At 44.5% G+C, this 26,503-nt stretch overlaps 1 protein-coding gene across 1 annotated transcript in view; it reads left to right on the forward strand.

The window, feature by feature from the left end:
• Positions 1-26,503, forward strand: part of LOC121336283 (metalloprotease TIKI1-like) — a gene marked incomplete at its 3' end in the record, with an annotated part of 122,324 nt that overhangs the window by 43,428 nt on the left and 52,393 nt on the right. The window contains exon 7 of the mRNA XM_041405284.1: positions 3,939-4,499. Within this exon, the coding sequence (XP_041261218.1) occupies positions 3,939-4,499 (561 nt within the window). The remainder of the gene's footprint in view (positions 1-3,938; positions 4,500-26,503) is intronic.

Raw genomic sequence — 26,503 nt, forward strand, 5'->3', positions numbered from 1 at the left:
AATATGTATCTATGCATCTTGATCTATTCATGAACCTTTTTGTTGTTACGCTGCTGAAACTGAAATTCCTCAAGCTGCATAGCCCAGCTGCCACAAGCCTCCAGGACAACAATTTGACTGTAATTTGTTTGTTTTAAAGCACCTTTTTTTTTTTGTTGCAGCATCTGTATTAAAGGATCTTACTGCAGATGAAAATTGGGCTGTAGCATGCTCTCAGGGAAGCGAGGTGCCACAGTAATGGTGTATGGTGTGATGCTGAGCAAGCCTCGGCACTGCTCCTGTGGTATTTCATGGCTACCTAGAGCACTGTTTAACAACTTCCCTTTTATGGTATTGGGGTGAGATTATATCCTTGCCTTTCCCTCTCTGAAGCTGCATTGAGACATGCAAGAGGTCTGCAGGGAGATGGGAGTGCCTGAAGGTACAGCAGGGCAAGACAGGCCTGCTCAGGCACACCAAGGGCTTTTCTCCTTCCCCACTCATACAGGAAGCTGTTTGCAGGATCTGGCACAGAGGCAGAGAACTGCTAGGATTCCAGTCTCCACTTTGGAAGGAAAAGGAGATGCCAAAGGAGTGTGAGGCACTAGCATGTCCAAAGCAGCTGTAGTACCAACTTTTAGAGGGAGAGTGAGCTTTGGGAGCTCCCCATGTACCATCACTTGGTGATGATAACACCTGCTGGTGCCCAGAAACTTATTCTGCAGGGTCCGGGGAGTTTCCCTGTCAGTGGTGGGACACTGAGGTTTTATGTCCTCGCATGCTGGCTCCAAGCTTTCTGTGGAGGTCTGAGTGGTGCTTAGGGTGATTTCTCAAGTTCACGACTACTTTTGACATGCGAGTGCCAGCAAGAGTGCTCAGCTGCATTGCTTTGTAATGTCAGGGCGTGGAGAACTGTGTGAAAACTTTTTCTACATCTCAGCCTGCTTTCCTTCTGCCTGTGCTACAGGCTCTTTAAAGAAAAACTTCCATGTACTCTGTGCCTAATGGCCTGTTTTATTTCTTCAGAGGTACCATTGGTACCAGGCAGTTACTACCCTGCTTTCAGTATCCGATTATGAAAGTTGTGGGGATAAGCAGAGAAAAAAACCCCAGAGTATAATGCCAAAAGCCTTTCTAGCTGGGCTGTGTGCAGTAGTCCAGAGCAATGCTAATGATTGTGTTAAAGTCTGTTACCAGTCATCTGGGCTTGAGCCTCTTGCTACGTTTATTGAGGAGCTTAAAAGCTGGCTGGTGACCACTTGTTCTGTACAATTCCTTGAAGTTGTAGCTGGTTTTGTGCACTCCCACCTAAACGATCAGATCTGTGCAAAGAGAATTATCGACCTCCTAACCTCATGCCTGCCCTGAATGCCTCCTCTGTCTTTACACTTGCAGTAGATGGAAAGCAGCACTTTTGGCCCTTCCTCCTTGCTGCCTGACTGCTACTTCCAGTTCATTTCTCACAGCAGTGACATGCCGTTTCATTTTCCCCTTCTGACTAAGGTTGGGGAAGAATCCTGTCTCATTTTCCCTCTTGTTTTACTTTGCATATTCATTCTTCTGTATTCTTCCGGGGTCTATGTTAGATTTTTACTCACCTGTTGTGCTGTATCTCTGGTACCCCCTAGGGCTCTTCATGTTTCTTAACCCTTCTTCCTATGGTCTTCAGGAGAGTTTTTGTGCTCTGTAATTCAGGTGTAGGATTTGGAGTTGTAGGATGGTGTTGCCAGGATCTGAAGTATCCTTCAGATTCTTTACATGATGCAGAACAGTCTGAAGAGCCCTTTGGAATACATTTGGTTTCTACAATGCTCTTGGGCACGTGGTGCAGTTCTTGGGTTTCTCCCATGCAGCTCCAGGAGTTGGACTTCAATGATCCCTATGTGTCCCTTTCAGCTCAGGATATTCTATATGCTATAGTCCATGCAGGTGAAGTGGACTGGTGGTAGCACTTTGCTGAAGTGCTGCCTGATCTGTGGCCTGGTTTTGATGTACAGAGCTGCTGGAGAAGGTTGTCTGGGATGAGCCATTGCAGAGCAGTCTTTAAGATTAACCTTTCTGACCCCGAGTCTTTAGTGTCAGAAGTTTATAGGCAATGTGCTTCCAGTAAATTCCTCCAAGCAGCCTGTTCTGCTTTTGGCAGTCAGGCAGGCTCCTTAGATCAGCACACATGCACAGTTTGCCCCAGTGCTGAGGTTAGAGTTATCTGCTGGCTCAAGACTGACCAGATGTTTGAGTGCATCTGGAAGTCTGTTCTCTTACTTAGACATGCAAAGGCTACCTCTTCCTGTTTGTGCAGACAGACACCGCTTGTATCCATTGTTCCAGTAAGTACTGTGGCACCAGTGGGGTGCGGTGGGTGATGAAGGCTGTGCCTGCTGCTGCTGTAAAGTGAGTTGAAAGGATTCAAGCAGGATCCATGTTGTCCCATCTGCTCTTCTGTCCCGTGGGAACACCACAAGCCTGTATTGAGGTATCTCAGGTGATGCTGTGAGGTGTATTTTCCAGCAGAACAAATTTAAATCTGATTCTGACTTCGTGATGGCTGTGGGTTTTGAGAGGTTTTAAAAGCCAATTTTAAAAAAGATGCTTTTTTTATCCCTCTGTGTTTACTTTATTAAGTGGATACCTTGAAACCACAGGCCTGCAGAAATTTTTTTTCACTTATTTTCTACGCTCTTCTCTGCTACTTAAGAAAGAGTACTGGACCATGAGGGGTCTTTACTGGGTGTCTGTCTGCCTTGTGAAAAATTTTATTTCTGCCTGTTCCAGCAGGTCTGCCTGCCAGCTGTGTTTTGTGTTACTCATTTTCTTGGTGCCTTGCTGTTGTGTTATAATCCCAGCTGTCAACCAAGCACTGCACTCATTAAATTCCCATTCCATGCAAGAGAGGTTGCAAGAGAGTACTGGAAGGGTGAATTGTTGGGTTCAGATAATGACAGTTTAATAGCTAAAGCAAAGTCATGCACACAAGCAAAGCAAAACAAGGAATTCATGCATCACTTCCCAGGGCAGGCAGGTGTTCAGCCATCCCCAGTAAAGCAGGCTCTATCACGTGTAGCAGTGACTTGAGAAGACAAACCCCATCATTCTGAATGTCCTCTCTCCTCTTCCCCCATCCTCCCCAGCTTTTTGTGCTGAGCGTGATGCCATATGGTATGGAATATTGCTTTGGTCAGTTAGGGTCAGCTGTCCTGGCTATATCCCCTCCCAATATCTTGTGCACCTTCAGCATGTATGCTCACAGTCATACGACAGGGAGAAAAGGCCTTGACTCTGCGCAAGCATTGCTCAGCACTAACAAAAACATCTCTATAATATCAGCACCTTTTTCAGCACAAATCCAAAACTCAGCCCCATACCAGCCACTGTGAAGAAAATTAACTCCACCCCAACCAAAACCGGCATAGTCACATGGGAAGTCATAGTCACCCATGATGCTGCACCACCTTCTGACTGTCACAGCAGTTTCTTTGATGAAAGGTGCCTTGCTGTGCTGAAGTGAGAGGTGAAAGTGACAGAAATCCTGCTGTCCTGCTTTGCTTGAGCAAGTGGTGCCAATTTTTGACTTGATGAAAGGCAGAAGTTGGGTAAGTATTGTGCCTGAATCATGGTGTGCTAGGGCTGTGCTCTGCTGTTGCTTTTGGTAGATACCCAGATGATGTATCAGCTGATACTACTGTTGAGAAGATGCAGTGTTACCTTTCAGGAGGAGAAAGGCCAAGACAATATTCTTATGTTTTTATTTAATGAAAATGGAATTTTTACCTCAGGACCTGAGAAAAACAATGGTCAAAGAGGACTTTATGAGAGCAAAGTCACTTTAGGAAAAGTTCGTGCTGGCAAGCTGCTGAGCCAGGTGACCTGCTGGCTTGGCAGCATGTTTTCCTTAAGCCCTCTGCTGCAGTGGCGTGGCATAAATGTGTGTACTTACTCAGCTGTGTCTCCCTTTCTCCCAGCAAAATGAGCTGAACTCCTTCCTGTGGACAATCAAGAGAGATCCCCCATCTTATTTCTTTGGCACCATCCATGTCCCATACACGCGTGTCTGGGATTTTATCCCAGAGAACTCCAAGAAAGCCTTCCAACAGAGCCACATCGTGTACTTTGAGCTGGATCTCACTGACCCCTACACCATCTCAGCTCTCACCAGCTGCCAACTCCTGCCACAGGGGAAGAACCTCCAAGATGTGCTGCCCCGAGACATCTACCGCCGGCTGAAGCGGCACCTGGAGTATGTCAAGCTCATGATGCCATCCTGGATGACCCCAGACCAACGGGGCAAAGGGCTGTATGCGGACTACCTCTTCAATGCCATTGCTGGCAACTGGGAACAGAAGAGGCCGGTCTGGGTGATGCTGATGGTGAACTCCCTGACAGAGGTAGACATCAAGTCACGAGGCGTGCCTGTCCTGGATCTGTTCCTGGCCCAGGAAGCAGAGCGGCTGAGGAAGCAAACGGGTGCTGTGGAGAAAGTAGAAGAGCAATGCCACCCGCTCAATGGGCTGAACTTCTCCCAGGTGAGGTGGAGTGCAGGGTGCCAGGCTAGCTGTTGAGCTGGATATCACAGCAGAAACAGCATGGTGTGGGGTAAGTGGTTTCTACCTTGAGACTTGTGTCTGCTCCCTGCAGCCCATGCCTCTGCCTGTATCCTCAGGAGAATTTGCTAGCGCAGGATCAGGCCAGAGCTGAATTCATTCAGGCCTGGCCTGGGAAGACCCCTGTTCTCTTCCTTGGGCAGCCTTGGGCATGTTCCATGCTCAGAGACACTGGACCTTTGAATGTGTGCTCTCTGACTCTGACTGGGCTGCTGTGCAGGAGCTCAGGACAGGCTGGGGCTCAGTCTCCAAACTTGTTTTTGTAATAGCAAGTTAAAAAGAAAGAAGTGATTACTTGGGGAAAGCAGGGGTGCTGTGAGTAGTGCTGAGAAATAATTGCTGGTTGGAAAGCGTCACAGTGAATATTTTGATGCCCTCAGAAATAGGGGCCCATCATCTGCAATGGGAAAAGTATTTTTTGTTTGTTGGGTTTTTTTTTCCCTTTCTTTGTTACTAGGTGAGGGTCAGCACAGCTTTCTTCAGGGAGCTTCACAGACTAGTACAGGCCCTGGTGCAAATGCCTTTGTGTCTGCAAACCTGTTGGAGTTCAGCACTGTTTTTCATGCAGCAGAATGACCTATATTTTCCATGAGGTGCTCCTCTCTGAACAAAATACACCAGGCAGTAGTGTCAGTTGTTGTCTCTGCCCAGTGGGATCACAGGCATAACGTTGCTGTCTGACTTGGGGTAACTTTGCTGAAGGGTGGTGCTAGTTTGGGGAGTGGAGTGGCATTTGCTTAGTAATAATCAAGACTTGCATTTTGCAGTATGCCCTAGTAGCACAATATGTACTTTAGTCATAATGCTGGGGAGTTTTGACTGATGCTCAACCTTTACCCCTGCATCCTGAAGTCTATCCTGTCACTGATGTGTGGTTTGGAAGGGAAAGAACAGAAGGCAAGTGCAGCTCAGCAAGGGCAGGGACAGCAGTCCTGGACAAATGTCTGAAGTGCTGTGATCCCCCCAGACAGTGTTGGTGTGGGGACCATGGTGCAGGGAATAGCACAGCAGCCCAGTGTACATCACTTGAGCAGTCCTTAACTGCCTGCAGACCTTCTGCACTTCTCTTTTCCATTGTTTGGAGCTGGGCAACCTCATTTGCATCTCCAGTCAATTGCTTAACACGGTGCTTTGAATCCTGTCACAGCTACCCTGGGAATAGGCTGGGAAGTCCCTCTTCCAGCTCTTACCTGGTTGAGGATTTATAAGCATTATTGCCCATGTTTTTCTTTTGCTGGCATTGCCCCTATAGTTTATCATGATAGAAGTGGAGGTATGGGCATTTTTCTCCACTGCCTTTTAAGAAAGTGGTAGGGAGACTGAGATATGTTGATTGCAAATCATATCCCTGCTAAGTTCATGTAAATTAGGCCTTCACAGTTTTCTTCAAAGAGCAGCTGGTTTTCTGCTGTTTTGCGGATGGGATAAATACCCAGTGATCCAAGAAGCTGCATGGGCAAGGGACACGGAGCTGCAACATCCAGAATTGCCCAGCCTTCTGAGAAGGCCAGAGAGACAAAAACTGCAAAAGAATCTAGCCTCTAGTTAGGAAAATCATACCCCTTTATTGCCCCATGGTGAGTGGAGATGTGCATTTGCATCACGAAGGCTGCAGCTCCTTCCCTGCCTGCTCACTTCCCAGGGAAGAGGCATGCTGTCCCTTGAGGGAGCAGGTCTGGAGCAGCTACTGCACTGCACATTCATACCTCCGCTGCTGCCCGCTACTAGATTTCCAATACAGGCAGCTCAAGGAAAAGGAAAACCAGAGGCAGATGATTTTTGTGGTTCTAAGCCAATTTCATGGCTGTTTCAGAAACTGACTTGTGAACTCTCATGGTTGGCAGTTGTGTAAGTCTTTGATTTCAGAGCTTTCTTCTCAGTTTGTTCAGGCAGTAGAGTTAATTACGTGTTTAATAGAAACCAAACAAAGAGTTTGAAGTAGGCTCTTTGGAAAATATTTTCTTTAGTGTGCTGCTGTTTGGAAACCCCCAGCACTGGGCCACTTCTGTGCAAACACACAGGCATGACTTAGAAAGTACTATTGGGGAAAGTGGAACAAAACCCATAAGGAATAGTTTAAAACTGTACAAGAAATATCATAGAATCACAGAATGGCCTGAGTTGGAAGGGACCTCGAAGATCACTTAATTCCATTCCCTCTGCCATAGGCAGGGACACCTTTCGCTGAGACCAGGTTGCTCAGAGCCCCATGCAACCTGGCTTCAAACACTTCCAGGAATGGGGCATCCAGCTTCTCTGGGCAATCTGTGCCAGTGCCTTACCACTCTCACAGTAAAGAATTTCTTCATATTATCTAACCTAAACCCATTCTCTTTCACTGTGAAGCCATTGCCCCTTGTCCCTTGTAAAAAGTCTTTCTTGTAGGCTTCTTTCCCATACTGGAACGTGCATTATAGGTCACCCCAAAGCATTCTCTTTTCCAGGATGAACAATCCCAATTGCCTCAGCCTTTTTCTATAGGAGAGGTGCTCCTTTCTTCTAATCCATCTTGGTGGCCTCCTCTGGACCTACTCCAACACATGTATGGTGCTGGGACCCCAGAGCTGGATGCAGGGTTCCAGGGATCTCACCGGAGTAGAGCAGAGGGGCAGAATCCCCTCCCTCCCCTGCTGCCCACGCTGCTTTGGATGCAGCCCAGGACACGTTTGGCTTTCTGGGCTGGCAGTGCCCATGGCTGGGTCATGTCCAGCCTCTCAGCCACCAGCACCCCAAGTTCTTCTCTCAGGGCTGCTCTCCATCCGTTCATACCCAGGGATTGCCCTGACCCAGATGTAGCACCTGGCACTTAGTCTTCTTAAGCTGCATAAGATTCCTGTGGACCCATTTGTCAAGTTTGTCCAGGTTCCTCTGGATGTCATCTAGGGAGATGCTTCTTTTCTTACAGCAGAATCACAGAGAAATTATTTACTTAGCAGAGAAGCAAGTTCAGTGTTTTCAGTTTGTTTCTGTGTAGGGTTTTTTTTCTTTCACATCCAAAATTATTCTTCTGGCTTGTAAGGCAGACTCCCAAGCCATTCCAAACCATACATTTTTACTGGCTAGGTCCTTGTTTTGATCTATTCTATTGACCAAGGCCTTGTTGGTGTATGTTATTTCAGGTGAAGGTCTGGAACACTTTATTGTTGTCTCGCTGGGCACAATGCTCAGTAACTGCAAAGTACAGACAAACCCAAATTAGGAACTTCCTTCTCCTTGAGAAGAGAAAACAGTAAAAATGAAAAAAAAAGCGCCACAAAAAACACATACAACAGCCAACAGTGCCTGTCAAGGGGCTCTTTTTCTTTGGGCTTTTGAACCAAAGAGTTTTGGTTTATGACTCTCTTATTTTACCTGCCAAATCTCTCTGTTCATGCTCAGCTCAGGCTGCCTGCCCACACTGCCAAGTCATAAAAGTATCATTTTTGTTCAGTACACAATGATGTGTACACAATCTGTGAAATACTTCACTGCCTTCTCAGTCCGTCTCTCTTGTGGTATTCACATTCTCTGGGACATAATTCTCTGTCCCAGGATCTTTTCCTGGGGAAGGCAGTGAGAAAGCTCAGAGAAAGAAGAAGGAAAACAATTCTTATCTCTACTTTCTGCTCCTGTTGTTTGGCACATGTGGAATGTGTTATGGAGATTGCTTACTCAAAGGGATTTGTTAATTGGACTCTGCTGATTGGTTGTTTGGACTGATTGACCAGTTAGATCAAAGCTGTGTCGTAACTGTCTGAAAGGGTCATGGGTTTTTCTTTAGTATAGTATAGTTTTAGTATACAGTAGTAATATAGTATTATATAATATAGCTTAATAAAGCATTTCTTCAGCCTTCTGAATCATAGAATCAGAGCACATTATTCCCTGGATGGGGGTTGCTTTTCTATGATATGCTTTTTCCAAGATCTGTGTAACTTCAGGAGTATGCAAAGATTAGTGTGCCTCCATGCCAGGGCCATGGTGTTTATTTTTCCTCTTTCATGCTGTTTCCATCCTAGTTTGTCTTACAGACTTGTTCTCCCACTCCACCTTCTTGGCTGGGTAGTGCTCTCTTGTCGCAATACCCTGCATAGGTGTCATTCCTAGCTGTGTCTGGGCTTTGTAGTTATGTATGATCTGCCACTGCTGACTTCCAGCACGGAGTCAGTCCCTCCCAACTCTTCCTTACATGTTTGCTGTATTGCAGCATTAGTGCTCCAGCCCAAAACAGCTTTGCTGTTGGCTTCAGTAGTGTCATGAACATCAGCTTAGTGCTGGCTCAGATGATAAGCAAGTGTTGCCCCTTGTACTATGCCAGACACTTGCTTTGGTATGCTAAGGTGATGTCCAGGCTGTATTCCTCACAAACTGGTCTCTGCTTGAACACAAGAAGGTTAGACTTATATCTACCCTTTGTGTGGACCCATGGTTTAGCATGTAAACACTGTCGAGCTATCACTGCTTCCTAGCCACAACCCTGGCCAGTTTGGCTTTTTCAATACTGGGGCACTTGGTAGAAGATTCTTTTACCTGTTCTTGATTTGAGAATTGTTTCCCCACGTGACTTTCCTGTGGTTATACCTTGACACAGCATTTTTCCTACCTGAGTGTCTGATTACATTGCAGCATATTCAGATGCAGTCTTCAGAGCTGCTTGGGATGCAGTAGGAAGCTAGGAGCCACTAAGGGCTGCTCATGAAATCCTGGCTCCTGTCGCCACTGTTCCAGCTGCGAGGCGACAATTAATGCTTAACGTTGCCTGTCCTCAGGGACGCCAACTATCGTCACCGATGAAAGAGGCAGGAACGATTGAGGGTTGATTAGAAGCTCATTTATGAGAGCATCAGACATAATTGCATTTAGGACGGTCAGCCTCAGAAGACAAGATAATGCAGGAGACACGCTAATATATACCCTTGACTATAGTTCTTCTGTATCCTATCTAACTAATCAACAATTTTATTACCTTATATGGAAACATAGCTTACCAATCACTAACAATGTTACCTTATATGAAACTATGACATAGTCTTTACTAGCATAACAATCCCACAATCCTCTAGGCAAAACCCCTTAACAGGCTACTTAAGTAACTCAAAGTAAAGTACTTAAGTACTTTAGCATAGCTTATTCAGCTGTAAATTTAATCAACCTATAATATTATGTAATGCCTAAACTGGCAGGCTCTTAGTTCAACAATGGCACCCGTCTTGATGGTACCCGCCCAACTCTCTATACCATGTCTAGACATTCTCTCTCTTCAGCACTTTGCATCCTATGGTTTTAGGTTGATAACTTCTGTATAGTCAGGCTAACCAATTCATTGTCAGTCCCTGCCAGTCCAGCTCCCACATCTCCCACTTTCTGCTGGGCAATAAAAATTCCTTACAAAGATTTTTGTAAAATCTTCTGTGAAGAACTCACTAAATGTCGTAATAACATCAACACAACAACTATTACAAGAACTAACAATCATGACTTAACCAGAGATAACAACCAACCTAATAAGCCACAACCTTTAAACAGTCTGTTTAACCAGTTCTTGGCATTTTCTACTTGTAGTTTCTCAACTCCTTCCTTTAATAGCTGGATGCTCCAGTGACTCGCTATGATCAGACAGATTCATGCAGCATAACTCTTCAAAGTCTTGGCATCCATGCCCTTATGCCAGCAGCAGAAAGTCACCTTTTCTAGCAGAAAGCAACCGTGTTATATAGAGTGGCATGCCAAACACTACTGACATGTGTTAATAGACCCCTTAGTGCAAGGGATGTAGCATTGGTTTGCTTGCTCAGCCAACACCCCAAACTATCCAATTGTTTTAGTGCTTTTGCTGCATTAACCCAAGATGCCAATATGGATGCTGCAACTCTTTTTCTTTGTTCCAATAAATAACTTCATCTTTACATTCTGATTCAAGTTGATGGATGAATCTTTTTTCTTGAATTTCTCTATTGTGAATTAAGTGTGATGTTGGGTGTTAGTAGAGTAAGTCTACCCAGGCTACATGGTCCACCTTTAAATTGTGATGGAAGGGCAGGCCAGGCCCTATCCCCACAAATGAAAAACATTCCTGGTGGCAGCTGCAGGGGTTTGTTACTGGACCATGAACGTATGGGTGATGTGTAATTGCACCAAAGGTTTTCATTTTTATAGATGGGGTAGTAAGGGGAAACATCTCACAGAGCTGACTGATCTTTTGTTAAACTCCAGCTTGAATAATTGAAGTCTACACAATAGTCCATTCTAACTGAACCAAGAAGGTCTAGCTCCTGAGGTTCCAAGGTTGCTGGTAGCTATGAGATAAGGTATTGAAGCTCTGGGCTGCTGGGCCTCTGATGGTTGCAGGCATAGGTGGCGGGGTCATTTTTGTCATTGCACAGGGCTGCCCTGTGCTCTGCTTGAGGCTTCCCGGCAGTGGCTTGCTGTCAACGACATATTGTGAGCAACATTGGCTATGGTGATGTCCACTTCTCTTACATCTGGTGCATATATTAAGAGCCTTAGATTTAAACCAGTCTCTTTTAATGTGCCCTTGCTTGCCACACCCATAATATGGGCCAGGACCTTGCTGTTGCAGCCCTTTTGGACTGGCTTGCATTGCTATTAAAGCTTCAGCAAGCTCTTGGCCTACAGTTTGTGCATGCCAGGGCTACAGAGTGCTCTGATGGCCCAAGGCGATTACAAGCCTTCACCATTCGCATTGTGCAGGCTCTGGTGGAAGGGCGCGTAATACCTTTTTACACTGTGAATTTGCATTAGATACAACCAATTTCTTTACCAATTCATATTGGTGTGTAACTTGTCTGTCTAGGGCTTGCCTTTGGTGATCAGTGCAGGACTCATTAGGCCCTTGCTTTTTGTACAAAGTCTAGTGTAGGTGTATTGCCATCGGGCACTTGCATAAGTGCCTTTCTTGCAGCATTTTGATTGTCATCTAAGGCTTGCCTCGGGAGGTTTGCGGCCTGGTTCTCAGGTTGATTGTGCGCTCCTTCACCAGAAAGATGATCTATGCTGACAAAGCTTAAATTACTCATGTAGTCCATCAACAATTGGTCTAACAGCCTTTTCCATCCTCACTCCCATAAGGTATACTATGTTGGTGATAGCAACATTGTCATTAAATACTTCAGATCATAAGGGGTTAAAACATAAACTGTGAGGGTTTTATGAAATAAATTATTAAAAAATGGTGATTCCCTCCCATAGTCCTTAGCTGCTTTACATAGTTCCTTTATTTTCCCATAAGTCAATGGCTCCCATTATGGATTTGCTCCCTCCCCTTCCATACCATCCCAGTGCCACAATAAACTTTGCTGCCACTTCCAGATCCCTTTCTTCAATCGCAGCTTTTTGGATCTTTTTCCAGTGGTCTGTCCATTGGAACCTGACAGGCACAGTGGAAGTTCATCAAGTCCAGGATTGCCAAGATCTTATTCCAAGACAGAATAACTTGACATAAAAGTAGCTTTATTCTTAGAAAGGCTGTGGCAGTGATGTTTAGCTGCAGCAGCGGAGAGTGGTAGACCACAAGACAACAATGCAGCCTCTGGAGCTGAGGTTCTGGTTCTGGTTTCCGCCTCCACAGAGGAGGTGTGGCCCATGGAGAGGGCAGAGTCATGGGAGGGGGCCTGGACAAGATGGTGGCTTGGGAGGACGCAGGAAAATGGCAGCTGGCAGAAGGGGAGGAGGGAGAAAGAGGCAGAGCAGCAGGAAGGAGTGGGTCCAGGATGGTGTGGCTACCACCATCTTGGGCTGAAGGAGGAGGAGGAGGAGACAAGATGGCGGAAGGACTGCAGCTCATCTGCACCTCTGGGCAGGTTCCATCTTGTATTCTGCTCACAGGGGCCAAAGGGCAAGAAGCAGAGGACTGTGCTGCTTTGGATTTAATAGGGATAACAGAAGTACCAGAGTTATTAAACTTAACTTCTAATTTTAAGGTTTCCAAAATAATGCGAAAAGCAGGCAGCATATGGGGTGCTTCAGGGTCTCTCTTAGTAGCTAGATTATAACATTTAACACCCACAGAGTCCCAGAAATCAACAGTAATGATAATCAGAGTCATAGCATCAGGAAAATTACGAAGATCCACTTCATTATCCTCTTATGCAATTGTTTGCCATGCTCAATTTAAAGTAGCTTGAGACATCTATATACACTTCTCTCTTCCGTGGACATTCCTTGTCCCGTGGTGATTCCCCACAGGCTCACCTGCACTCTCGCTGCAGATGAGTAGTTGGATCCAGATGCTTTTTCTCCCAGAAGCTCCAAGTGCCTGCTTCTTGCAGCACTCAGAATTCCTGGGGGCCTCGCTGACCAGATCAGCTAACCGCTGCTGCCTGATAGCTGATTCCCCAACCAGCCAGATCTTCTGTCAAACCAGAGAGGTTCCTGTTCAGGCGCCACTTGCTCCATCCACGCCCACGAGGACAGGCAATGATTGTGACGGGTTGGCGCGGAAGAAAAGCGGGTGACAGGTCTTAGGTGGAAAAATCTGAGTCCTTTATTCTTCTGCTGCAGTAACAGGAGCACTCCCAAACACAGCCAAACGCTAAGACCTGGAACAAGGGGTGAGCCCAACTTACTAACATGGAACATGCTAACAACATTCCAACCAATCATAACTGGCAGCGTAGCCCATATTAATATAGTAACTCCCATGATCCCCTGCAAACAAACTTTAACTCTCCCGAACTTCAAACAATGTTCCTGAACTTAGGGTGTTACTTTCCATGGCCTCAGGGTGATCCTGGCTATGGCTGGCTCACTGGCTGGACTTGGCCCTGGGACCTGCACAGGCTCCAACCCTGGCACTGTGTGCTTGAAATTCCTGTCATTTCCATCTTCCAGCCAGTCTCTCATATAGCTCATTGCAGATAAAAAAGGAAGCAAAATTTTCTTCATTGACCATTTTATATAATTAGGACATTATTTGTTTATGTTCCTATTCAAAAAACAGCCTTCGCAAGCAACAAAGTGCTGAGAGATTCTTGCTTTTCCCAGCGCTTCCAGGATCTGGATTATTAACATGACCATGAAAACTGTAGGCTTCTGCTTAGTAAATGCAGCCCTTCTGACATAACAGTAACATCATTTTTACTGTTTAATCTATGTACCTGCTTGGGTGAAAGGGCCACCCTTGATAACCCCTTGTATAAAGTCATTATGTAGGAAAAGCCTGTATTTATAGGAAAAGTAGGAAGCAAAGACACCATTGCTTTGTTAACAAGTGCTACATGATTTATTGGTTGGTTTGGATTTTTTCCCATTCTCAAGGAGTTAGAAGCGAAAAAAAAAAACCAAAAAACAAAACAAAACCAAAAGAATAACAAAAAAACCCCAGCAGGCTTAAAACAGCCCTGCCTCTAGACAGGTAGAGACTAAGAAAACTGTGTTTTCTAGACTGTGTAAATTCATTAACCTAACACATCTAAACCACCAAAGTATATAAAGTTTTAGTCAATACTAGTGCACAATACACACTAATCCCATGAAAACATGTGGAAACACATTAATCCCATCAAAACATGTGGAAACAGAATCTGTTTCTATTACTGGTGTAACAAAAAAAGTCACAAAATTTCACTTTAGTAAAAGCTGATATAAACCTAACTAAAAATGAATAAAAAACACCTTATTGTGACTAAGCCAAAAACTCCATATATTTTAAGCATAAATTACCTCTGAAGTAAGTATTTCAAAAACCCAAAAAGTCTCAAATAAACATTTAAAATAACAGCTGTAGTAACAAAAAGCATCCAACAATTGAACACCTTACCCAGACTGTCTGAAAATCCATCTACAATAAAACTTCTAAAAAAAACCCCAACAAATACCAATTACTACTTCCACAATGCATTTTCAACAATATTTGCATCTTACGCTTCTACTCCACTGGGCAGATGTGTTCTTGCTGTACTTGATTGGCCAGTTATAATAGTTGTCTTCAATTTCTGGTATGGTGAGGCCAGATTTGGCAGTGCTTCTATTCATAAAACCTTGGTTCAGGCTCACCTCTGACAAGAACAATAATGGAGAATCTCAAAGAAAGAAAAAGCAAGGAAGGGCACACAGTACAAAATCTGCAAAGAGTATATTAGATTCTGTAATTTAGGTCCAGATTTGGATCTGAGCAAGCCAAAGAGCAGCTGCTTGATGAAGGAGCAGACGGAGGAGCAGAGCATTTTATTGCTAAACAAGTTGGATGGGACACTGCTTGCAATAATCTGGTTGTATTTGCTGCCCCATGGGTGTAACTCCAATACTTATTTGTTAGGATTGGCCTTCTTTCCTCAGGTGATGGGAACAACAGGGTTTTGTGCACATGAACCTGAGCTGGAACAACTGAATTGGTCCTATATGCATCTTTAGTTCCTGGAGTCTGTCACCTAGATTTGTTTTTGTTTTCAGTTTTGCAGTTTTCAGTTTTGCAGACTCCATGTCTAGACATCAGGGATGGGGAATGGGCTGGCTGGTGGGAACCAAAATTATTAAAGCTTTGCCTATCTATTGAAATAATTACAGTTCAATTAAGTTCTTTTTAACTGTCTAGGGATTTCAGGGCTCTTCCCTCAGTGAAAGTGGCATTCAGTGGTGATATGCTGCCTCTGCATTCAGAAGGGTGGGGGATTTGCTTCAAACAGCCTGGACTCTGTGGTAGGGCTTTGAAATCCCAAACTGTGAACTTTGCTCCTTGAACTTGCACTCCATATGCCTATTAGCTAGTTGGATTTTCCCATTAAAAATGCCCTTAGCTCAGCACATTACACAGCAGAAACAGAAGATGCCAGGTGGCTTCTTGTGTCCTTGTTGCTCCCAAGGAGGTTCCTTGCCAGTTTTACAGCGTGAGCATGCCAGTGCACTTTCTTTTTCACTCAGTGAGCAAGGGTGGGGCAATGAAATTTGTGCACTGCTCTGAGAGCTCTTGTGACTGGGTAATCCTGCTAACTTCTGGCAAGTGACTAGACTGGGTTATCCTGCTGTCCTCGGATAAGTAGTGCTAAACTGGTGGGCTGGTTGGCAGTGCATGTCTTTGTGGCAGTGTGACTGTGTGTCACTTGAGATCCTCCAGTTTTGGGTGAAGGCACTGTTGCTGCAGAGGAGCAGCCCTGTCAGCAGGCTGAGGGATGCCAGGCATCGTGGCCACTCAAGCTAGCACACAGAACCTCTGAGCAGAATGCTTTTTGGAACAGCTCAGCCAAAAGTAAGGAGTGTGGAGCAGGGCAGAGCTATGGCCTTGGCTTAGTCAGCTGTTCAGGAGTTGAGTGCCCCTGCATGAAGCTTTGTTCTGCATGTTCTCATGTTCTGATAGAATTACAGTGATGGATCATGGTGGTCTGATACTGTGGCTCTGTCAGATGTCTGATCCCAAGAGCTCACGAATTGCCATTAGAGAACCCAAAGCATGGGACTGTGGCTGCCAGCTTTTCCCTTGGACAAAGGATTGCAACTGGTCTGGACACATTAAAGGCACATGCCTGTGGAAGTTGTGGAATACAGCTTCCTTTCACACGTGAGAGCTGGACTGCACTCCTATCATCCTCCTGTCCTCACCATCCTGGTACTTCTGGTACCACTGGACACACTCCAGCACCTCAATATCCTTAATACCAAATACCAACCTTCATATTCGGTATTAAGGATATTGAGGTGCTGGAGTGTGTCCAGTGCAGGGAAACAAGGCTTGTGAAGGGTCTAGGAAACTTGCCTTTTGAGAAGTTGCTGAGGTAGCTTTGTTTACTCATGAGGAGGTCCAGGGGAGACCTGGCCCAGACTGGATTGCAAGATCCAAGAGGATCCGTGTCGGCTCCTGCATCCCAACTGACATGATTCATGGCAGTGGTTCTGAAGACTGATTTTTAGTTTTCGTCAACAAAATTAGATGAAAAATAAAACCTAGCTTTAGTTTTCATCTGTTTGATTTTGTGAGGGTTTGCATTCCACTGCAGAGCCTCTGCTGTACTGTGAGCATTTCAGCTGCAACCAGTTTGTCCTTTAATGTTCTATTTGTTGAGCCTGTCCCAGAAGTGTGCATATTCTATGTGTTAACTGTTGACTCAGCTCTTCCCAGGCCTAGCAGCATCTGTCTTATGACATGGCAGTCACACGTGTGCTTGGTGCAGTGGCATTGTCACAGTCCTCATCTTTCCTTGTTTGTGCATCTGTGTTTGGCCGTGGCTCTGTCAGGCACAGCAGATTTCTGAGCACTCCTGCTTGGGGCTGTCAAAGTCCTTTTTACTACTTCCCAGGGAAGAGAAAGTGTTGCTGTTGTGGTTGGTCCAGTCCCTGTCTGCTCCCTGGTCAAGGTGAACATGCAAGCCAACTTACATGTTCTTTCTCATTTGTATTTTTAGGCCTTCTGAGTACTGTTTCTGTTCCCCATGTCTTCAGTATGTGAAGTGTTTTGTATTTCTCTAAATTCCTACTGCCATACAATCTCCTGAGAAAACTATTCATTGATGCTGCACAAAACTTGCAAAACATTATCAAGATTTTTGGAAAGGGTATGGTTTCCATTATACTTATTGACTTAAAGTGTTTATAATTATTTGCAATAATCTTCATGAAGGCTTTTGTTAGATAATTTGAAAGATTGATTGCAAGTAGGATGAGGCTGAAAATAAGTTTTAAGATAACTGTTTATTTTTCTGACCTAAGGTAAAAAGGAAAGAGTAGGAACAGTTCTTCATTTTTTTGTTGATAATAGAGGAAAGATTGGGTTCCTCAATAAAATTCTTATAATCCAGCAAACTTAGCAGCTATATGCACGTCCACACTAGACATCACCCATTTCCAGCATGCCTGGATGAAAGATGCTCAGATACTGAGGTGTGTGAACAGTTTCAAAGGGATTAGACAGATGGATGAAGGATAGTCACACCAGGGAAACTCATACATGTCCCAAGTGCCGTCTCTGGCTCAAGAAATCTCTCAGCTCCTGAAGGCTTGAATTGAGGGCAAGTGTGAGGGGAGGAGTTGTTCTGGAGGTTGTGGGCTTCTGCTACCCTGGGCAGATATGGACAGTTTGTTCCCAAAATGTAACTGAGATGGGCTTGGAAGCTGATATGGAATGGGTCAGCTGAAGTAAGTTTGGCAGTGTCCCTGCTGGAGCATTCAGATGCCCACATGTTCTCCCTTTTCACAAAACTTGTATTTCTTGAGCACGCAGAGGTCACATGTGAACAGTTGAGTATGTGGGGAGCAGTTGACTGTGAAGTCTGAAACCAGGGAGAAGTCTAGGAAGGTTTATCCATGGATCTTGAGAACAGTCCTGTCAATTAAGACCAAATGTGTAAGTGTTTAGTCTGCAATTACTTTGATATCAATCTGTCCTGTTTAAGGGAAGATTTAGGTAACTGGCCTTGTGCATTTCTCAATCCCTTTGTTCTTAACAAGATTAACTGGATTGCTAGCTTCAGCCAGAACTCAGATTAATCTTTGACGAAAATAGATACACTCACTTGACTTCCACAAAATCAGGTCTGGTACATGAATTACAAGACTGTTCTCGCAAATAAAATTTTTAATTTTTTGATGGCAGATTTTATGTGCTTTTTTGTGATCTGCTTTTCTTTTTGGGTGCGTTTATTAGCATCACATAGTGTTAGAGACACTGATAGATGTGATTTGCATCTTACACACTCAAACCCTTCATTTCTATATGGATCATCAGTGTATTCCACTCCATCCATATTCCCCAGACAGCACCATATGTGAAAAATATTTTTATGTATTTTAGGACCATCAGGCTGTTGAACCTCAAATTACTTGGGTTTGCAGCTGTGTATCAAATTTGGCTGAAATCGCTGCAAAGACATCGGTTCTTCCAGGTGCTACTTGATGCAGAGGACAAGCATTATCCCATTCTTTCCAAGATACCAGCTGCGATTTTGGTCGCCTTTGCTGAGTATATCTGGTGGACAGGTATGGTCACACTGGCCACTTCTAATAGCTGTAGGGAGAGACCCCACTGAGACATGGTTTGTGGTGAGAATAGTGTGCCTTGTTGCTGTCTTGAGAGCATGCCATTTAGAGTTAGCCCCTCTGCCTTTCATTTGGCTCATTGGGATGTCACACAGGATGAGCCATCCTACTGCCACCAAGGACACGAGTTTCATGGTGTGCTTCACTTGGCTGAGTGAGGAGGCATTCAAGCCTTTTTTCACTTCTGCTTGAGAGAAGTCAGCACAGGATGGGATCATGCAGTTTCTTGGCTTTGCTCTTCCATCATCTTTTGGCGTTTTGAAGAGCTTCCTCCAAGCTCAGGGGGAGTGTTTGTGTTTCTCAGGGGATCATATTGTATAAATAACACCAGATGGTCTACACTAGCAGGAGAGCTGCAGCCCCGCTCTGATGTGCTGCTGGAGGTATCCCAGCACAAAGTGTTGTTGAGGACTCTAGAACTGACACTACAGTTTGCTCAATTCAGGAATGTAGGCCAAATTTTTTGGTTGTGTCAGGTAAAAGCTTTACCTTTATTTTGGATACTGGATTAATTTCTTAAAGATTCTAACCACTGAGAAAATGTCATCTAGACATTGTCCTAAATCTTCTTGCCTCTCCAACTGCAAATATTTGAGTCCTGGTTCCTGCATACACCTAAATAACCAGGGTGAAAAGCAGGTATTGATTTGGACTTGTTTTGCTGAGGGGAACTGGCTAAATCACTCAGATGCTCAAAATCCACCGGTTTCTTTGTAGGCTTTTACCTCTCTGCCTTCTGAAAGGTGGGTAAGTTATGTCAGAATCCATTACTAAAGAAAACTAAAGCAGCTTAACTTTCCATGGTTACACCGGATCAACACAAAGCTAACTCTCCCAGGTCCTTCACTAGACATCTCACTCAGGGCTATGGCTACTTCATTATTGCTAGCCAAGACCAGAGCTGTCTCAGCAGGAAAGGCATGCCCTTGGCCCCTGCTAGGCAGATAGATCTGCTGCTCTTCTGAGCTCAGTTTTCAAGCTCCTGCCTTATCCTGGCCAAAACAGCCCATTCTCCTGGGAATGTGCAGCAGTTTGATCACCTGATCATGGAACCACAATTTCCAGATTACAGAATATTCAGAGTTGGAAGCAACTCACAAGGATTATCAAGTCCAGCTTTTAAGTGAATGGTCCATGCAGAGTTGAATCACAACCTTGGTGTTAGTAGCACCATGCTCTGACCAAATGAGCTAACCGTAGGGCCACCTGTGATAGCCGATGCCTATGATCTTGTAACAACTCCCCCGACTTCCGTGTATGCCTGAGGAAATTCCTGCCCCTGGAGTTTCAGGGTATCCCCCAAAGTGCAAACGTACCAAACTCCTCAGTAGCTCTTTGAGAGAGGAACTAAGCTCCGGTCACTGTTGATATATTTGGCAAAATGGTCTCTGGAAGTTTTTAAGGTTGAAATGTCTGTACTCAAGTACTTGCAGATATCCTGAGATGAGGTGTACCCATAGTCTCCTTGAGACCAGAGTGACTAATACAGATTCGTGTTGGACATTACATTTCCAGTTTCACAGCAGCCTGTATATATGGTTTGACTCTGTAAAATGCAGGCATGTCAGGAGTGGTTGGAAGCTTCTAACAGAGGCATTTCTGATTAAATAAATCACACCGCGCAGCCTGAGTCTGAGCTCCTGCACAGTCTCTGCTGCTCAGCCAGTGTACAGTAACTTGTTATGCTAGGGTAATTTGATCATAAGTTTCACCCCTGTGTGAATTTATAAGGCCTGTTTATAAAGATAAATGGGCTATTGTCCCATGGGATAAGCTGCATTTTTGTAATGTTCAAAAACAAAGTAGCTACAGCCATGTTTTCTAGGAAGGATGAAATGGAGAAAGAAGAGAAGGTAACACCACATATATTTTTATTAGCTTTGAAGATGTTGGTAAGTCAAAAGAAGAAGACATGGAAAGCTCAAGGTTTTAGTTGATCAGCAGTAATGCAGGGGATGGAAGTACTTGTTACCAGTATTTCACAGTGCATGGGTGAGCATCTCCTGCCAGAAACTTTACCAGAGAAGAACAAGAGAAAAATTCCCATTCAGCACTCCAAGAAAGCTATTTACCTAAAACACATACGTGAATAACACTGTCTAGAAAGTATTGATGCTGTCTTGGAGTAGTGCAATTTCAGACCTCATGCAGGTTAATGAAAAATGAATTAATCACTGAACTGAAAAGGATGCTTCCTTAGGTACAAATAATAATGACTGAACTTTATTTTTATGTGAAAAGAGAATATATAGTCCCAGCCAATAATATGTATGATTGGTGCTCTACAGGGGGTCAGTTTTTTGAAACAGGAAAGAATTAGAGACCAAATAAAGTAGAAGGAAGAACTTAAGCATAAAAATAGGAATGATAATTGGGAGTTGTTCAAGAATCCTAATTCGGTCCCCAATAAGCCACAGTTCTGCATTTGCAAAGACAAAATTTTTAGTTTTAAAGAAAGCTGATTTGGTTTAAAAAAGGAGATTAAAGCATTAAAAAACCTCAAAATACAATGAATAGAAAAATATAGCAAGTAACATAAGCAAATAATCTGCAAGCAAAGGCAGACAATTGATGGAGAAACTGAAGGGTACCAGTGAAGACCTTTTGGGCAGCAGATTTGAACAATATATTCTTTAAATGTATCAGGGATTCCTGAAATCCTAGCAGTGCTCTAGGCTCCATACCAACCAGGAGTGAAAAAGCATACTAAAAAAGCAGTGGCAGAAATAATCATTATTTATTTTGTTATGTTTGGAAAAGACTGTATTCGTAGCTTGGTCATAAGAGAATGTTTTCTGCTCTGCTGACAAATTGCTTCCAGTAATTGGCAAAAATGTTAAATGTCATTGTTTTTAAATGTTCAAAACAATGGTTAACTTACAGTGCACAATTTTTAGAGACTAAGCCAAGGAGCTCTTTGAATCATTGATTGCACTTGAAAAAATTCAGGGGAGTGGAAAACAAAACTACTGTAAGAGCATTATTCTGGGACAGTAAGGGGGTAGCTTGCCAGACTACCCAAAGTTCAGTTTGGTCAGAGCACAGAAAGTCTGATAAGCTCTGCAGCTGGTGAAGAATTGAGAGAATACAGTGTGGTACTAGACAGTTTTCCCTGAATGGGAAACTGGCTTTGTCAGACAACTTCTTCATATGAGTATGATTTTTGGTAATAATTGGTGACATAATTACAGATGGCTTCAGAAGCTTTTGACCTTGTTCCTGGTGATGCTCTGATATAGGAGTACACACCAGACAAAATCAAAGTGGCTTTTTATAAATAGCCCAGAATATTTGTGCATTCTTGTGAAGCAGCTGCAGATGGGGAGTCATCCTCCACCCAGGAGTAGGGAAGCTAAAAATACCTCGTAAAGAAATACTAAAGGTGTCTGTTCCTGGTCCTGCGTTACCCAGTGGCTTTGCCAGTGATACAAATACTGCATAAGCGTTGGCACAAGCATGGAGATGCTGCAATTGCAGGGGGTGTAAACAGGTCAGCTCTTCTGTGTGAGGCTGTACATCTAGAGCAAGGCACAGATGTCAAGACTGGCGGCCTTGTCTGGAATATCCTGGTGGTGCAGCAGGCTTGGAAGATTGTCAGTTAACATGACTGCCAAGCTCAGTAGTTCAGCTGAGAGGGAACTTGCAGTCCTCATGTGGGTGATAGAAGTAGGGGAGAGGTGTTATGAGGACCCTAGTGCAGGAATGCTGCCTGGTCCTGGTACTTCAGAGAGCAATGAAGAGCTGGATAATGGCCAGGAATGAGCTACACGATTATTCTGGGACCTGAAGACCATGCTTTTATAACAGGAAAGTTTAAAAAAACCGCAAAAACTCGAACTTGATCTGAAAAGTTGTGTCCAGAGAAACAGACAAATAATTCCTTAAGTTTGCTTGGGTATTTGAGGCAGCAGGATAATATAAGAAATGCTGTGTGTCTAGAGGCCTAGATGTTGAGGAAACACCCTATCAGATTCAATATAATTGGTCTCTAGTGAAGGCAATTAGCCAGTTTAACAAATTTCCTTAGGACCAAGTGGAGCTACCATTATTTAGACTTCAAGTTGCCACTAGATAGCTCTCTGAAACAGAAACTGCTTCTAGGTAGCTGCTGATTTGTGCAGGATATCCATGTACACTTTGATCTATCTGGCCAGTGACTGTTTTTATGCTAATGTGAAATTAGACTTTTTTCTTAAAATGAGGCATAGGAAAATAAGGTTTTCTAAAACAGAAGTACTGCAATTTCAGCAGCAAGAATGGGGTGGCAGCTGTAGGTCAAAGCTGTATGCTCTTGCTGCACATCCTCTGCAAATGGGCTGGGCTTTTAGGAACATTTAAATGAACATTGATAAGAGGGGGTCCTGAGGTACTGGAGGCCCTTGCTGCCTTGTTTGAAATGCCCTCAGACATTAGCTCTGTGTGTGTGTATGACAGGAACCAAAAGACTTGTAGGTCTGCATGCAGTGCTGCAATGCCTGCGGAGAAAGATCCCTAAGGAGCAGGTACCCCCTCCTCCGGACTCTGTTTAGCTGCTTAGCAAGGAATGAAGTGGGACCTTAAAACCATAATGCTGCCTGGAAGGCGCATTCCTGCTCAGGTTAGTCAGGAATGAGCCACTGGTGTTCAACAGCGCCTTCATTTCACTAAGGCCCTGCCTTAACCTTAATGGTTTACCTCTGTTCCAGGCCACTGTGTAAAGGGCCTGTTTCTGTCTGGCACAGGGTAGGGGATGGTCCCCAGAGTGTGACAGGTGCAGGGATGCACAGCAGGTGGACAGAGTGCCCTGTGAGCATGTGGTGTGACACTAGTCCCTTCATATCCACAAAAGTCCTTGCCGTACCTCGTGCTGTTAAGTCGGGGCTAGGATTTTGGTAAGTGATAACAGCCCCAGCTTGTCATTGGTTTGTGGCGCTGAGCACAGGGAGCACCAGACAGATGAAGGATGGTTTAAAAAGTATCTGTGTTTCTAGGTCCCATTAATTCAAGGCTGTTCTGGAATGCTAGAGACTTTCCTGTGTGCTGTTGTTAAGGTGTTTGAGTTGGTCCCGAGAGCAGTGCTTTGTGAAGGTTACTGGGACAGCAGCAGTGTCAGGGACCCTGTGGTACATCAAGGTGGGAAATTGTGGCAGCAGTGGTAATGGTAGGTACCTGAATTCATTCACTCTCCTTGTTCATATTCTCGGTATTTCCTCCCCAGCTGAGGTTTGAACTGTCTGAGGAAGCTGCAGCATGTATATGCAGTGGCACTGTAGTGAATTCTCTGGGAGTAATCTACTTTCTTTTGGCCAAAAAGATTGTTATTTTAGGCTTGTCCAGTTGGACCATAAAAGTTGTCCAGTTGGACCATAATTTCCAGCTTACCAAAGGAATAGTTTGAGCTCATTGCCACAATTTCAAATCTGCTTCCAAAATGTCATTATGTTGTCACTGTTAGAGATAGCATTGTAGTTAGGTGGGGGTATCTCTTCTGTCCTCCCCATGCTCAGTGAGGGTTGGAAATCTGGCCAAAGACATTGTCTTGCTCAGGTAATTTTCTGTAGGTAGTGTTTCAAGGCTCTTGTGGTGTTTTGAAGACCTGTTTTGAGTGTATCTGCTCCTTGTGGATTAGGGAAGATAGGTTGCCTCTGTTGTTGGATCATAATGTCTTTGTAACTTCCAGAGATCATGGGCTTGCAGGGGAAAGTCCATGGCGCTGCTTTCATGTTCCATTTGCCATGTATGATTGTGCACATGCAGCTAAGCAGACATCTAAAATTTAGAACAGTTATGTCCTTAGCTCAGAATCCTAAATGAATTAGAGTCTGGTTTAGTTGATAAGGTGGTGTCAAGTCATAGGCTGGACTTGATGACCTCAAAGGTCTTTTCCAACCTAGTTAATTCTGTGTTTCTGTGTGACTGTGAGACAGGAGAAACGGGTGTTTCCACGTATCATTGCCTTTAGGAGATGTATGTTCATCCATAATTGTTGCTTCTATGTATCCTCCTGCCAGCAATACCTCTCTGGAAGGAACCACCCTATGGGCTCTTTGCTGAACTCAGAGCTGGTGGCTGTGGTTAGTCAGGGAGTGCAGGACTGGATGCTGGCTTAAAGCAAGTTCTCAGGCAATGCGGTGGAGTGATGGAGTGACTTGGTACTATCTGCCTAGTTTACACAGTTGTGTCCCATGTTTTGCATAGATGCTGGGGATCTGTTGAGAGCCTGTTGGTTCAAGCAGGTCTGTAGAACTGCTACATGGCACTAGACCTCAACAAGTCAGGGCATTTGCCATGCAATGTGGAGACAGAGTGGTCAAGAGCTTTGGACACAGTGTTAATAAAAACACTTGTGTTCAGTTCTACTTTCCCTTGAGCTGGTTTTTTTCCTTCTCTCCTTATCTTAACAGCAATGTGTTTTAGGGCAGATGTCACTGCTGATTGCAGAAGTTAAATGAAATGTTACTTGGTGCTCACATGGTTGTATTCACAGCAACAACAAACCCCAAGGTGTGTGTGTCTAGCTGAAGAAGGGGAGAGGCAAAAGCACAGAGATTTGAGTTACTCCCATTTTCTGCTTCAGATGGTCATTCTTCCTTTTGTCCCACATCCAGGGCCTAGTTTTATAGGAACTCTCAAGTCAGGTCTGGTTTGCCTGGTACTATGATGCTCCATATAATCCTGCTGCTGTCATTTTCTCTGCTGCCTCTGAACTCCACAGGCATCAGAAATTCAGTTCCTCTTCAGGATGAGCAGAATTCTTTTCTCTTTCCCCCTGTCAAATTCTAGGCTCATGCTCTTTTCTGGAATAAGCACAAAGGGACAGATCTAGAACTCTTTTTTAACTGCATTCTTGCCTGGCTTCTTTTTACAGTTTAAAATCAAAACTTGGCCAGAAGTTTGTTGGTTTGGTTTGGCTTGGTTTTTTCCTTTCATGTATTTTTCCTGGAATACACACTGTTATTCACAGTTGGATAGGTCTGATGCAAACCAGTGGAGTGCCTGAGCTCTGATTATAATCAAGCAAGTGCTTTTGCTTCGTGTTTAAAGACCAAGGCAACCATTAAGCAAACTTTCCTAACTGTTGGGCGACAGACATCAGCCCAACAGACAGACAAAAGCATTGCTGTTTGAACTCCCTGTTGTAGTGGCAGCAAGCCTTCTGGAAGCTGGTGTCTGCTGAAGGTTTCTTCCTCCCGCATTGCATGCAGTATGTGTGATGTCCTGGCAGATGGGTGCAGGGCCCGGGGCAGCAGGTCTCCCCACTGTGCTCCTGACCTCAGTGTATCAGGTGGTGCCAGGAGATGACCAAGAAGGAAGCCCAAAGTCCTGCCAGTCTCACTGCCAAGACTTTGCTACACACTGCTTGAAAATACTCTCCAGGCAGGACTGCATTCCTGGCTGGATTTGTACATCTGCATGCTCTGCAGGTTGCACAGCTAGAGGTGCAGAGAGGGGTGGGATAAGGCTTAGGTTTCCACTCACTGACAGCCCCTTGTGAAGTAAAAAGGAATGCTCTTTCCTCCAGCTGGGAAAGAGAAGCCAGAGCATGGTCTGATGATGTGGGTTCATCAGGACACGTGCTGTACGTAGACAGTGCCATTCTACTGAAAGTTAAAGAGCTTCCCAGGGTCTGGTGGTGAGAGCTGTGCAGACATTTGTCATCTTCTGCCTGGCAGAGGGAACAAAAACGTGACTTCTTTCAAGGCTGGCAACAAGGTGTTTGCTCTAGTGCTGCTGCATTTTCTCAGTTATTTTCTCCCTAGCTGTGGTTCCTGGTTTTATATGCTCACTTGCCTTTCTCAAGGACGTTCAGTGAGCCAGAGGTTCTCCATGTTGCCACACTGTCTCAGGGCACAATGCAGCGCTTCTTTTCAGAGCCTTTTTCTTCCCCCTCTTTCTCCCCTCTTTTTTCTCCCAGTCACCCATGACAGGCAGAGGTGCAGTACCACTGAATTAGGTGGAACATCTGCTTTGAAGCTGGGATCTCA

The sequence above is a fragment of the Onychostruthus taczanowskii genome, unplaced genomic scaffold (genome assembly GCF_017590055.1).
Source record: "Onychostruthus taczanowskii isolate IOZ18803 unplaced genomic scaffold, ASM1759005v1 scaffold229, whole genome shotgun sequence".
Taxonomy (NCBI): domain Eukaryota; kingdom Metazoa; phylum Chordata; class Aves; order Passeriformes; family Passeridae; genus Onychostruthus; species Onychostruthus taczanowskii.